Consider the following 15,281-nt stretch of genomic DNA (forward strand, 5'->3'; position numbering starts at 1 on the left):
TTCCCATATTAAAACATTCACTACATCATGACTGTTCCCATATTAAAACATTCACTACATCATGACTGTTCCCATATTAAAACATTCACTACATCATGACTGTTCCCATATTAAAACATTCACTACATCATGACTGTTCCCATATTAAAACATTCACTACATCCTGACTGTTCCCATATTAAAACATTCACTACATCCTGACTGTTCCCATATTAAAACATTCACTACATCATGACTGTTCCCATATTAAAACATTCACTACATCATGACTGTTCCCATATTAAAACATTCACTACATCATGACTGTTCCCATATTAAAACATTCACTACATCATGACTGTTCCCATATTAAAACATTCACTACATCCTGACTGTTCCCATATTAAAACATTCACTACATCATGACTGTTCCCATATTAAAACATTCACTACATCATGACTGTTCCCATATTAAAACATTCACTACATCATGACTGTTCCCATCAGTATTATTAAACATTCACTACATCATGACTGTTCCCATATTAAAACATTCACTACATCATGACTGTTCCCATATTAAAACATTCACTACATCATGACTGTTCCCATATTAAAACATTCACTACATCATGACTGTTCCCATATTAAAACATTCACTACATCATGACTGTTCCCATATTAAAACATTCACTACATCATGACTGTTCCCATATTAAAACATTCACTACATCATGACTGTTCCCATCAGTATTATTAAAACATTCACTACATCATGACTGTTCCCATATTAAAACATTCACTACATCATGACTGTTCCCATCAGTATTACTAAAACATTCACTACATCATGACTGTTCCCAGATATTAAAACATTCACTACATCATGACTGTTCCCATCAGTATTATTAAAACATTCACTACATCATGACTGTTCCCATATTAAAACATTCACTACATCATGACTGTTCCCATCAGTATTATTAAAACATTCACTACATCATGACTGTTCCCATATTAAAACATTCACTACATCCTGACTGTTCCCATATTAAAACATTCACTACATCATGACTGTTCCCATATTAAAACATTCACTACATCATGACTGTTCCCATATTAAAACATTCACTACATCATGACTGTTCCCATATTAAAACATTCACTACATCCTGACTGTTCCCATATTAAAACATTCACTACATCATGACTGTTCCCATATTAAAACATTCACTACATCATGACTGTTCCCATATTAAAACATTCACTACATCCTGACTGTTCCCATATTAAAACATTCACTACATCATGACTGTTCCCATCAGTATTATTAAAACATTCACTACATCATGACTGTTCCCATATTAAAACATTCACTACATCATGACTGTTCCCATATTAAAACATTCACTACATCATGACTGTTCCCATATTAAAACATTCACTACATCATGACTGTTCCCATCAGTATTATTAAAACATTCACTACATCCTGACTGTTCCCATATTAAAACATTCACTACATCATGACTGTTCCCATATTAAAACATTCACTACATCATGACTGTTCCCATCAGTATTATTAAAACATTCACTACATCATGACTGTTCCCATATTAAAACATTCACTACATCATGACTGTTCCCATATTAAAACATTCACTACATCATGACTGTTCCCATATTAAAACATTCACTACATCATGACTGTTCCCATATTAAAACATTCACTACATCATGACTGTTCCCATATTAAAACATTCACTACATCATGACTGTTCCCATATTAAAACATTCACTACATCATGACTGTTCCCATATTAAAACATTCACTACATCATGACTGTTCCCATCAGTATTATTAAAACATTCACTACATCATGACTGTTCCCATATTAAAACATTCACTACATCCTGACTGTTCCCATATTAAAACATTCACTACATCATGACTGTTCCCATCAGTATTATTAAAACATTCACTACATCATGACTGTTCCCATATTAAAACATTCACTACATCATGACTGTTCCCATCAGTATTATTAAAACATTCTCTACATCATGACTGTTCCCATATTAAAACATTCACTACATCATGACTGTTCCCATATTAAAACATTCACTACATCATGACTGTTCCCATCAGTATTATTAAAACATTCACTACATCATGACTGTTCCCATATTAAAACATTCACTACATCATGACTGTTCCCATATTAAAACATTCACTACATCATGACTGTTCCCATATTAAAACATTCACTACATCATGACTGTTCCCATATTAAAACATTCACTACATCATGACTGTTCCCATATTAAAACATTCACTACATCATGACTGTTCCCATATTAAAACATTCACTACATCATGACTGTTCCCATATTAAAACATTCACTACATCATGACTGTTCCCATATTAAAACATTCACTACATCATGACTGTTCCCATCAGTATTATTAAAACATTCACTACATCATGGCTGTTCCCATTTTAAAACATTCACTACATCATGACTGTTCCCATCAGTATTATTAAAACATTCACTACATCATGACTGTTCCCATATTAAAACATTCACTACATCATGACTGTTCCCATATTAAAACATTCACTACATCATGACTGTTCCCATATTAAAACATTCACTACATCATGACTGTTCCCATATTAAAACATTCACTACATCATGACTGTTCCCATCAGTATTATTAAAACATTCACTACATCCTGACTGTTCCCATCAGTATTATTAAAACATTCACTACATCATGACTGTTCCCATATTAAAACATTCACTACATCATGACTGTTCCCATATTAAAACATTCACTACATCATTCCTGTTCCCATCAGTATTATTAAAACATTCACTACATCAATGCTGTTCCCATATTAAAACATTCACTACATCATGACTGTTCCCATCAGTATTATTAAAACATTCACTACATCATGGCTGTTCCCATCAGTATTATTAAAACATTCACTACATCATGGCTGTTCCCATCAGTATTATTAAAACATTCACTACATCATGACTGTTCCCATCAGTATTATTAAAACATTCACTACATCATGGCTGTTCCCATATTAAAACATTCACTACATCATGACTGTTCCCATATTAAAACATTCACTACATCATGACTGTTCCCATATTAAAACATTCACTACATCATGACTGTTCCCATCAGTATTATTAAAACATTCACTACATCATGGCTGTTCCCATATTAAAACATTCACTACATCATGACTGTTCCCATCAGTATTATTAAAACATTCACTACATCATGGCTGTTCCCATCAGTATTATTAAAACATTCACTACATCATGGCTGTTCCCATCAGTATTATTAAAACATTCACTACATCATGACTGTTCCCATATTAAAACATTCACTACATCATGACTGTTCCCATATTAAAACATTCACTACATCATGACTGTTCCCATCAGTTATTAAAACATTCACTACATCATGAGCTGTTCCCATATTAAAACATTCACTACATCATGACTGTTCCCATATTAAAACATTCACTACATCACTGGACTGTTCCCATATTAAAACATTCACTACATCATGACTGTTCCCATCAGTATTATTAAACATTCACTACATCATGACTGTTCCCATCAGTATTATTAAAACATTCACTACATCATGACTGTTCCCCAGTATTAAAAACATTCACTACATCATGACTGTTCCCATATTAAAACATTCACTACATCATGACTGTTCCCATATTAAAACATTCACTACATCATGACTGTTCCCATCAGTATTATTAAAACATTCACTACATCATGGCTGTTCCCATATTAAAACATTCACTACATCATGACTGTTCCCATCAGTATTATTAAAACATTCACTACATCATGGCTGTTCCCATCAGTATTATTAAAACATTCACTACATCATGGCTGTTCCCATCAGTATTATTAAAACATTCACTACATCATGACTGTTCCCATATTAAAACATTCACTACATCATGGCTGTTCCCATCAGTATTATTAAAACATTCACTACATCATGACTGTTCCCATCAGTATTATTAAAACATTCACTACATCATGGCTGTTCCCATATTAAAACATTCACTACATCATGACTGTTCCCATCAGTATTATTAAAACATTCACTACATCATGACTGTTCCCATCAGTATTATTAAAACATTCACTACATCATGACTGTTCCCATATTAAAACATTCACTACATCATGGCTGTTCCCATCAGTATTATTAAAACATTCACTACATCATGACTGTTCCCATCAGTATTATTAAAACATTCACTACATCATGACTGTTCCCATATTAAAACATTCACTACATCATGGCTGTTCCCATCAGTATTATTAAAACATTCACTACTTCATGACTGTTCCCATCAGTATTATTAAAACATTCACTGCATCATGACTGTTATGTGATTTTCTTTCAAGAACAAGGACATTTCTAAGTGACCCCAAACTTTTGAACGGTAGTTTACATCTACATGATGTATTGTTACACCCTGTAGGAGCAGTATAGACCTAGTCTGTTCATTATATACATCTACATGATGTATTGTTACACCATGTAGGAGCAGTATAGACCTAGTCTGTTCATTATATACATCTACATGATGTGTTGTTACACCATGTGGGAGCAGTATAGACCTAGTGTGTTCATTATATACATCTACATGATGTATTGTTACAACATGTAGGAGCAGTATAGACCTAGTCTGTTCATTATATACATCTACATGATGTATTGTTACACCATGTAGCAGCAGTATGGAGGTACAGTGGGGGACAAAATTGTTGACCCCCTTGATAAAGATGAGCAAAAACGACTCTATAAAATCAAGAATTAAAATACTGAGCTATATTGTATGTAAAAAATAAATAAAGGGAAATTATATTATTTTATACTAATACAATTGCTCAGAGAAAGAGATTTAGTTTAACATGTAATTCTCAAAAGGCAGGGGTCTGAATTATTGCCACCCATGTTTTCAAAACTCCAGCACCCTCCCCTTGGGAGGATAATGACACTGAAATGTTTTATGGGATTAGAGAACACATTGGGTGGGATCTTAGACCCTTCCTCCATACAGATTCCATGTCCTTGTTTTATTTAGTCTGTCTTATCGACTGCCCTGTTCAATTCAAACCACAGGTTTTCAATGGAGTTCAAGTCCGAAGACTGAGTTGGCCAATGAAAATGTTGATTTTGTACCCAATTAACAATTTCTTCGTGGATGTTGATGTGTCTTGCTGGAAGATCCACTTATGGCCAAGTTTCAGCTTCCTAGCAGAGAGGTAACCAGGTTTTGGCCTAAAATATCCTGGTAGTGGGTAAAGTTTATTTATTTATTTTATACAGTCATTTTTGCTCATCTTTATCAAGGGTATCAATAACTAGGTGCTTATTTTGATATCTAGTTATTTGACTGAGTCAGAAATACAGATGTGGAGTAGATGTAGAGTTTGTTTTAAATTCTCATAAAAAATCTGAACTAATCAAACAACACTTGTTGCTCTTTATACGTGTTGATATAATATTAATATTTAATGGAGAGAAAAAAACGTTTCCATATAATTCAATGAAGAATAAAAAAAGTTTTCCCTCAACTGCGTTTCCTCCCTCCAGACAGCAGATGGCGATATGTGTCTTTCAGGCGATGTTTCTAGTGTGACGTATAATCTAGTGGACGGAACGCTTCTTCAACAACTGCAGCCACCTCGGTAGCTCGCTAGTCAACAAAGTCGGAACATTCAAGTTCTTTATACGGTTTCGTGGTTTAATTGCCACTGTGATTTAAACATAGTAAACATAGTACTCCATTTTATGTAATATTTACGTTGTAAGTCAGCTAGCTGTCTGGTTAAGTTAGCACTAGTCTAGTCGCTAATGCTAACTAGCTATTATCCCCGACCATGAGTTCACTAAGCTACTCTCCTCCTGATAAAGAAGATGAGGCCTGCTGGACGGAGAAAGAAGGTCTGGTGAAAGAGGAGGAGGAAGAGGAGGCTGTTACAATACAAAAACAAATAGAGGGTGAGGCTGTTACCGTGAAAGAAGAAGAGAAAGGCGTTACAGAGAAAGACGCCTTCAGAGTGAAAGAGGAGGAGGATGTTACTGTGAAAGAAGAGGAGGAAGATGCAGTTTTTGGAGTGGAGGATGAAGTGAAAGAAGGTGAAGACGTTTTTGGAATTAAGGATGAAGAGGGGGAGATTACTGTCACATTAGAGGAGGACGAAGAGGAGAAGACTGGAGAATTGATTAACACCAGTAAATACAGTGAGTACTATCTAATAAAACAGGGACATTGATCTGATTAACACCAGTAAATACAGTGAGTACTATCTAATAAAACAGGGACATTGATCTGATTAACACCAGTAAATACAGTGAGTACTATCTTATAAAACAGGGGCATTGATCTGATTAACACCAGTAAATACAGTGAGTACTATTTTATAAAACAGGGACATTAATCTGATTAACACCAGTAAATACAGTGAGTACTATCTTATAAAACAGGGACACTTTTCCTGTTGAAAAGTGATATATAAATACAGTAAAGTATAAACACACTAAAAGGAAACAAATAAATGTTTTGAGCAAAATAGTGTTTTTTTAGACAACTGCAAACTATAAGGAGTGAGTGATGTCATAGTAAGGCCTTCAAGGAGTTGGCTTGATGGGAAGTCGTGATGTCATCCAATAGGAGACTGATCTTCATGTGAATATTCATTATTCTATTTAAAATCCTTCATGTTCTGTCAAGTTGGTTGTTGATCATTGCTAGAAAGCCATTTTCAAGTCTTGCCATAGACTTTCAAGACGATTTAAGTCCAAACTGTAACTAGGCCACTCAGGAACATTCAATGTCATCTTGGTAAGCTCCTCCAGTGTAGATTTGGCCTTGTGGTTTAGGTTATTGTCCTGTTAGGACAGTTTTTTTGTATTCAGATCTCTGAAATACACTCTACCTACGTAACATTTAGTATTTCCTTATGTTACGCTAGGAGAACAGTTTTCATGGGCACAAAATCCTAAATCATTTCAGAGTTTGCTAAATCCAATGGTTCTAACCGAGTCACCTGAACTTTATTGACAACACCCAAATGGATACTGTCATTAACGCGGTTCTTCAATAATTACACATAATTCTTAATACTGTAGCTGTTTAGTTAGTCACATGTAGGGCTGGGCGAAAAGTCATTTCCCAATATATTTAGGCTGAATATTGATATAAGATATATATCCCGATATTTTTTCCGCAAAGTGAGAGCAAATGTTCAGTCAAAGTCAAAGCCAGATATGACATGTCTCAAGTCGTTTTATTGAAACCGGCTAATTCAGTGAACAGTTGAAAAATGAAATGAATAAATAATAAACAGGGCTCTTCACCTGGTTCAGATTAAATGCTCAGCTGTTCAAATAACAATAACATGTAAACATAAACACTGTAGAACAACAGGACGACCTTTTTTGAAATCAAAGCTCCATAAGGTGCACATTTAAATAAATAAAAATATCTTAAACAAAAATAGCCTATAAAATAAAATAGGCCTATCTTTATCTGAAATAAATATTATATATATTTATGAGAAAAGTCTACTTTTTTTTAGTTTGACAACTTTAAATGGCTTATTAAAATCAAATTACAGATTTCTTCTCCTTTCTAACAAATCCACAGATGCAAATAACGAACATTACAAAATAATAAAATATGACAAACCCTAGTAAGGGCAGCAATTATATATAAATAAAGAACAAAATAAAGTGCTCAGTTTGAGAAAATGTTTTTTAAACATCAGCCTGAGATTACTATTTGCTTTTTGTTAACTCAATTTCTTATCTGAACAGCCTCAACCAGTTGCACAAGGAACAGACTATCAACTCAATAAACATTTTCCCCCTCTTTTTTTACTTTGATAAACAGTAATGCTGTCTTGAGGTAGACATTAGGCACACTGCGGGAAAATGAAGTTTGCAGTGAGCTTTGTTTCGGGGCTGGAGCTTGTTTGGGTTGTCGACGGCTTGCGGCTGGGGCTTCTGCAGCGCGCAGTTTCACACACTCTTCGTATTGCAGTTTGTGCCACTGTTTTAGGTGGTGAAAAAGATTTGTAGTGCTTCCACCCCTGGCTGTAACTTTTTTATGGCACTGCCTATATATAACGTGATTTTGTTGCTCATCTGATACTTTGAATCCGAACCATCTCCAAATTACTGAGCCAATGCTTTTTCTTTTACTAACCAATTCCTCCTCAAAACGCTCCGCAGACGCTGTTGCTTCCTCCATGTTTGTTGAAGTGTCTGTTCCTGCCCCTCCCCCCTCTGTGCATGAAAGAGGAGGGGCGGGGAGCAGCGCAGAGAGCTCCTGGTCTGCAGCTTGCTTGGAGCAAGGATCAAAGCGCGAATTTGATCTATATCGATATATGCGAAATGGTCTAATTTCATATCACATTTAAAATATATCAATATATTTTTTATATCAATATATCGCCCAGCCCTAGTCACATGTTCAACTATCATCAGCTGATCCAGGAAATCATTTTCTGAACGACAATCACATGACAAACATCACGACATGCAACAACAACCAAAGTGCTTCTTCATTCATTACTCTGGTAAAGACAGTTATGCCGTGCTCCACGTTGGATCCAACATCCTTAACAAATTGATGTTTATAAAGTGTTATTGTCTGCTTGATTTACTGTAGGGTCTCGTTAGTCTGTTTGGACACAGAGATACTTAGCTCATAATGTGTAGAGAACTGTTCCTTGATGGATAGGCTATTGTACAACACACAGAGCTATTTTCCTATATTTGTTGTTAGGTGAAGTTATGGGTCCTACAGTAGGTCTATGTTATTGTTAGGTGAAGTTATGGGTCCTACAGTAGGTCTATGTTATTGTTAGGTGAAGTTATGGGTCTTAGAGTAGGTCTATGTTATTGTTAGGTGAAGTTATGGGTCCTACAGTAGGTCTATGTTATTGTTAGGTGAAGTTATGGGTCCTACAGTAGGTCTATGTTATTGTTAGGTGAAGTTATGGGTCTTAGAGTAGGTCTATGTTATTGTTAGGTGAAGTTATGGGTCCTACAGTAGGTCTATGTTATTGTTAGGTGAAGTTATGGGTCCTACAGTAGGTCTATGTTGTTGTTAGGTGAAGTTATGGGTCTTACAGTAGGTCTATGTTATTGTCAGGTGAAGTTATGGGTCCTACAGTAGGTCTATGTTATTGTTAGGTGAAGTTATGGGTCCTACAGTAGGTCTATGTTGTTGTTAGGTGAAGTTATGGGTCCTACAGTAGGTCTGTGTTGTTGTTATGGGTCCTACAGTAGGTCTATGTTATTGTTAGGTGAAGTTATGGGTCCTACAGTAGATCTATGTTGTTGTTAGGTGAAGTTATGGGTCCTACAGTAGGTCTGTGTTGTTGTTATGGGTCCTACAGTAGGTCTATGTTACTGTTAGGTGAAGTTATGGGTCCTACAGTAGATATATGTTGTTGTTAGGTGAAGTTATGGGTCCTAAAGTAGGTCTGTGTTGTTGTTATGGGTCCTACAGTAGGTCTATGTTACTGTTATGGGTCCTAGAGTACACTATGTATGTCATGCAACAACAACCAAAGTGCTTCTTCGTTCATTACATAGGTATGTTTGTTGTTAGGTGAAGTTATGGGCCAATTTGGCAAACAGTGTACAAACCCTCATTTTCAGGCTGATGGAAAAGCCAAAGAGCATTTTACTGGTTGAAGTGTTTTTTAAGTACAAAGTGTTTGATTTGCGATGACGACACAAACATTATATTAAGCAGGACATTCAAACGAGCCTTACAATTATAATCCAAAGTAGTGTGAAATGCACTCATAACCAACCTGGAAATGGAGGTTACTCCCCTGAGTTTCCCCCATTCACATTCAGAATACATTGTGAAAAACTAAAATCTTTGCTCACCATTTCAGATATACTACATCCATAACTAGTGGTTTCCTCATTACCAGATATACTACATCCATAACTAGTGGTTTCCTCATTAGCAGATATACTACATCCATAACTAGTAGTTTCCTCATTAGCAGAGAGGAGTTTCTGCAATCAAATTGCATGTGCATCGCTCTCGTGCCGCAATTTTAGCAAACACAGAAAGGGGCCTATATTGGAGACCAAAAGTCGTCTGGCACACTGCTTCGAGTTTCAACAACTTTAATAACTTATTTCTAGCCTACCATCATCGATTTTACTACTGATGTGAAAACAAGACAAAATATGACTATTCTTGCTCATTTTAAGACAATTGTCAAATAATTTTAACATTCATTACAGACGTCAATTGTTGTACAACATCATGGCTACGCTGTTGGCATCACTTTTACAGTGGATTCTGCTGTTGTGGGCTTTTAACCATCTGTCTGACTTTGTTGTTCACACAGGAGAGATACTTAACTATCGTGGATCCTCTGGGGAGCCTCAACAACCTCATGATGCTGACGAGGCAGAGAAGAGTCGCTCCAGATCAGAACACCTCAATAAACACCTGCAGAGACCCACAGGGAAGAGAACTCACTGCTCCCCTGACTGTGGGAAGAGATGCACCTCATCAGGCATTAAAATTCATCAGAGAATCCACACAGGAGAGAAATCTTTTAGCTGTGGTCAATGTGGGAACAGTTTTACTAGGTCAACCAGCCTCATATCACACCAGAGAATACACACAGGAGAGAAACCTTATAGCTGTAGTCAATGTGGGAAGAGTTTTATTCAATCTACATCTCTGACAGTGCACCAGAGAATACATACAGGAGAGAAACCTTATAGCTGTGGTCAATGTGGGAAGAGTTTTTCTAGATCTGACCATCTGACTTTACACCAGAGAACGCACACAGGAGAGAAATCTTATAGCTGTGATCAATGTGGGAAGAGTTTTACTAGATCTGACCATCTGACTTTACACCAGAGAGTACACACAGGAGAGAAATCTTATAGCTGTGATCAATGTGGGAAGAGTTTTACTAGATCTGACCATCTGACTGTACACCATAGGACACACACAGGAGAGAATACATATAGCTGTAATCAATGTGGGAAGAGTTTTCCTACATCACGCCAGCTGACTTTACACCAGAGAACACACACAGGAGAGAAACCTTATAGCTGTAATCAATGTGGGAAGAGATACTCAGATAAAAGATATCTGACTAAACATCAGAAAATACATGAAGGAGTTGTTTCATGATATCAATGAATTAATGTCACAATGTAGAATGTTTTAACATTGTAGTAGCAGTATTTTAATGAATGTCAGAATGTGGAACCCTAAAAGTTTGCCCCCTGTTTAATTGATCTTACCCTCAGTGGAAAGATCCAGGCTCTGAAATGAAAGAGTATTATTTATGAGATTGAACAAAAAGTGACTAACAAAGAAAGAGTTGTTACACTTCCCACGTTGGTGACCCACTTCAATCAAAATGCAACACTTCAAAATGTAGCTAGCTGTTTTCTACAAATTGTCCTCTAACCAGTGATGTTTACATTATTCCCAGATTCTGTGTGGTTTTTGAGCTGTTAGTTTTAACAGGACATGCAATCTCATTTCCCTCCTCTCGGCACAATTGATTTCAACATGATACCGATGAGTGATGACAAGTGTTTCGTTCCTTTGTTTAGCGACCCCTAAATTTAAATGCATCACTGTTGCCCTGCTTTTAGAATATCAGGGTTCCTTCTCAGATGTGCCAACCCAAATGTACTAGAGCATGACATTGGGGACTGGGCCCCGATCCAACAACATGCCTGTCTAGTGAACCCTGAAAAGAGAGAGAAGCTCCGCAGTGAGGTGGAAAGTTACTACGGACATTGCAGGAGTTTCCTATTGAAATCAGACATGTCTGTGGTAAGGACAACTTGGTTGCTGATTGTCTCAAGGGTGGGCAGTCAAAAAGATTTGTGTTGTGCGTTCAGCCAGTCCGTTGCCATGGATCACAATTTATTTTGACACGTTTTTCCGTGTTGGAGATGAGTTTTCTCTTATTCTTTTCCGTATTTAAAAAAAAAACTGCACTGTTGTTTAGGGGCTCGTAAGTCAGCATTTCACTACTGGTCTACACCTTTTGTATTCAGCGCATGTGACAATTTGATTTCAATTTTGTTTGTTCCAGTGCTCTAGTTGTCTTGATACATGTGGAGAGTCAACACCTTTAGTTGCTCCACCTTTTTGGTTTGCTTCCTGTCTTTAAGTTTGGTGTGGGTTTTTCTTTTGTTTGCCTCTTCTTGGGCAGATTTAGTGGGTCTCATGGTGGGTGTCTTTTAGGTCCCAGTTGTTGTTACTAGTCAACTTTCAGTGGACACCCCTATAGTGTCTTTCAGAACCCCTCCTAAAACCACACCTGTTTCTGAAGCTTATATTTGGATATTGCAACCAATTAATATTTTAATCATAATGAATTTCCTTAGAATGTTCATTTGTCTTTGTTATTATTCTGTTTTTTATCCTCTTATGTTTGTGTACTAAATATTTCTGTTTATTTTCATAGTTTATTCATGTGAAGTCATTGTGTTGCATCCATGTCTGAAATGTGCTGTATAAATAAAGCTTGATTTGAACATATTGCAAAACAAATGAACCCAATGACTGACCAATCAACAGACTCCTGGTCTCTAAGTATGAAAAACAGTATCAATCCAACTTTTCCAACCTGCTGAAGGTGTGGTGGAGTGGTAAACACCACCCCCGGCTCTACCAGGGGCTTGAGGTGGTCTCCCACAGCTCTGCTTATGTCATGTTCTGTGGCCTTGCTGTTCCATTTCTTGACTGCTCCTGCAACACAGAAACACATTTAGTCATATTATATAAAACACTCAAAGTAATGGATATGGAGCATCTATGGCCTCAGTTACACCTGGCACCTAAATGTGACTTCCGTCATCTGATCACTCCAAACTGCATTAGGTTCAGATCTACCAGGATGGGCTTTTGGATATCATAAGGTGAATGCACCAATTTGTAAGTCGCTCTAGATAAGAGCGTCTGCTAAATGACGTAAATGTAAATGTCAATATAGTCTGGATGCAGTCAGGCCACCAAATATGCATCAGCAATCTAAAGAGATGGGGTGAATGAGTGGGGTAAAATACATTTTACACAAATTACCTTCATAATATCAAAGAACAAATGTGTGTGCCTGAGGGGAAATTAACTTTCATACAGACAAAAGGGGTGAGAAATTACACCAATATCAGTGGACAATTTGCACTAATGTAAATAAACATAGATGATGGAACATATTCCCTTTTGCTGATGTGATGAACCGCTAAGGGGACATAAATATTTACCATCTAAACCATGTGTGACCTCTCACCTCTCTGGCTGTAGAAGTGTTCTTCCTTCCTTGACCATTGTGCATTCTTCTGTCTCTTTTACATAGCAGGTGATGGGTTCTGACTTCTGAACTTGAACATATGAAATATCCTTATTATGTGAAATTGAATGAAACAATAACGTATGTTGATGCTAATATGATGTACAATAATCCATGTTTCTATAAGATAATAGCCTAATATATTTAATATGCCATATACTATTTTTTTAAGTTTCACTATTTAATTTTAATTAGCTTAATCATTATGATTCAAAGTCAGTTCACGGTCTCACCTCATACTGTATTGGAGCAGCAGCAGCTGACTGCCCAGTTCAACATCAGTTCACCGTCTCACCTCATACTGTATTGGAGCAGCAGCAGCTGACTGCCCAGTTCAACATCAGTTCACCGTCTCACCTCATACTGTATTGGAGCAGCAGCAGCTGACTGCCCAGTTCAACGTCTCACCTCATACTGTATTGGAGCAGCAGCAGCTGACTGCCCAGTTCAACGTTAGTTCACCGTCTCACCTCATACTGTATTGGAGCAGCAGCTGACTTGATCGTTGATGCTAATCATCATGTTTGAATCTGAGAGTAAATAGAGCCGACTACAACTCTAAAAATGAAGGGTTCAACTGGAGTTGTTCTCAGATCCCCTAAGAACCGTAGGGTTCTTGATCAATGAAAAACAGCCCCAAAAGGTTCTTCAAAGAACTTGTTAGAAGGTGGGTTCATCGAGGAACCTCCGTTGTTGCTGGACTTCTTCGGGGAACTTCGCAATTACAACTGAAAACGATGGTGACAACTTTGGATGCGACAACAGTTAAAAAGTTTAAGTTGGGTTGATGTTTGGCTCTGAATATGTCTCGAAATAATTTAACATAGTAATAATGAATAACGAAGACAATTCTGGTTTTCTGTGAATATCTTCCATAACGTTACTATAGTTAATTAACGTAAATATTAGAAAGCCGGGTTTGACCGTCGGCGTTGTATGAGCTACAGTACAGTACCGTTAGCTAGCTAGCTAACGTTATGTCCTAACTAGGCACAACTAGGTTTGGATTATTTCCTCAACTATATTCTTTCCCATATATTGTTCAGCGACATGTAAATGTATCATTGTTGCCCTGCTTTTAGAATATCAGGGTTCATTCTCAGATGTGCCAACCCAAATGTACTAGAGCATGACATTGGGGACTGGGCCCCGATCCTACAACATGCCTATCTAGTGAACCCTGAAAAGAGAGAGAAGCTCTGCAGTGAGGTGGAACGTTACTACGGATATTGCAGTAGTTTCCTCTTGAAATCAGACATGTCCGTGGTAAGGACAACTTGGTTGCTGATTGTCCCAAGGCTGGGCAGTCAAAAAGTTTGGTGTTTTGCGTTTAGCCAGTCCGTTGCCATGGATCACAATTTATTTTGACTGCACGTTTTCCGTTTTGGAGATGAGTTTTGTTTGGGCTCGTTCCAAGGGGACAAGAGTTCTAGAAGCTAGTGAGTTTTAGGAAGATGAGAGTTCTAGAAGCTAGTGAGTTTTAGGATTCTATAGAAAGAAAAAGGAGAGAAAAAATAATACGATTGTATATTATTATTTAGGAATATGTGTTTTTTCTTGTTCTAATTGTTGACAGCCAGTAGACACCATGTTTATATTGTAGAAGGGAAGCATTTTTGTTGATTTTAATATGAAATGGAAGTTGTTTTCCGTTGGTGGTGAGCAAACTTGTCCAACAAAAATATAGGATATATTTGTTGTCTTAAGGGGGAAGGTGTTACAGGCTTTGGTTTTTCCATTTATGTTTTGAGGTTGGACTTTAGCTCGTTAGCACGTCTAGCTCGTTAGCACGTAGGACTCACTGATTGACGTCACCTCGTTAGTCAGTAGTGTTACACCTGTGCTGGCTTGTCCAT

The 15,281-nt window shown here is 36.9% G+C and overlaps 1 protein-coding gene across 1 annotated transcript; it reads left to right on the top strand.

Annotated features, from left to right (window-relative positions):
* Positions 1-5,715: 5,715 nt before the first annotated feature.
* Positions 5,716-12,614, top strand: LOC145864041 (uncharacterized). The gene is made up of 2 exons (XM_082969014.1): positions 5,716-6,298; positions 10,441-12,614. The coding sequence occupies exons 1-2, from the start codon at positions 5,935-5,937 to the stop codon at positions 11,241-11,243; spliced, it is 1,167 nt and encodes a 388-aa protein (XP_082825140.1). The 5' UTR covers positions 5,716-5,934; the 3' UTR covers positions 11,244-12,614.
* The last annotated feature ends 2,667 nt before the right edge of the window (positions 12,615-15,281 follow it).

This window comes from Salmo salar, chromosome 02, assembly GCF_965601325.2.
Source record: "Salmo salar chromosome 02, fSalSal1, whole genome shotgun sequence".
NCBI classification, from domain to species: Eukaryota; Metazoa; Chordata; class Actinopteri; order Salmoniformes; family Salmonidae; genus Salmo; species Salmo salar.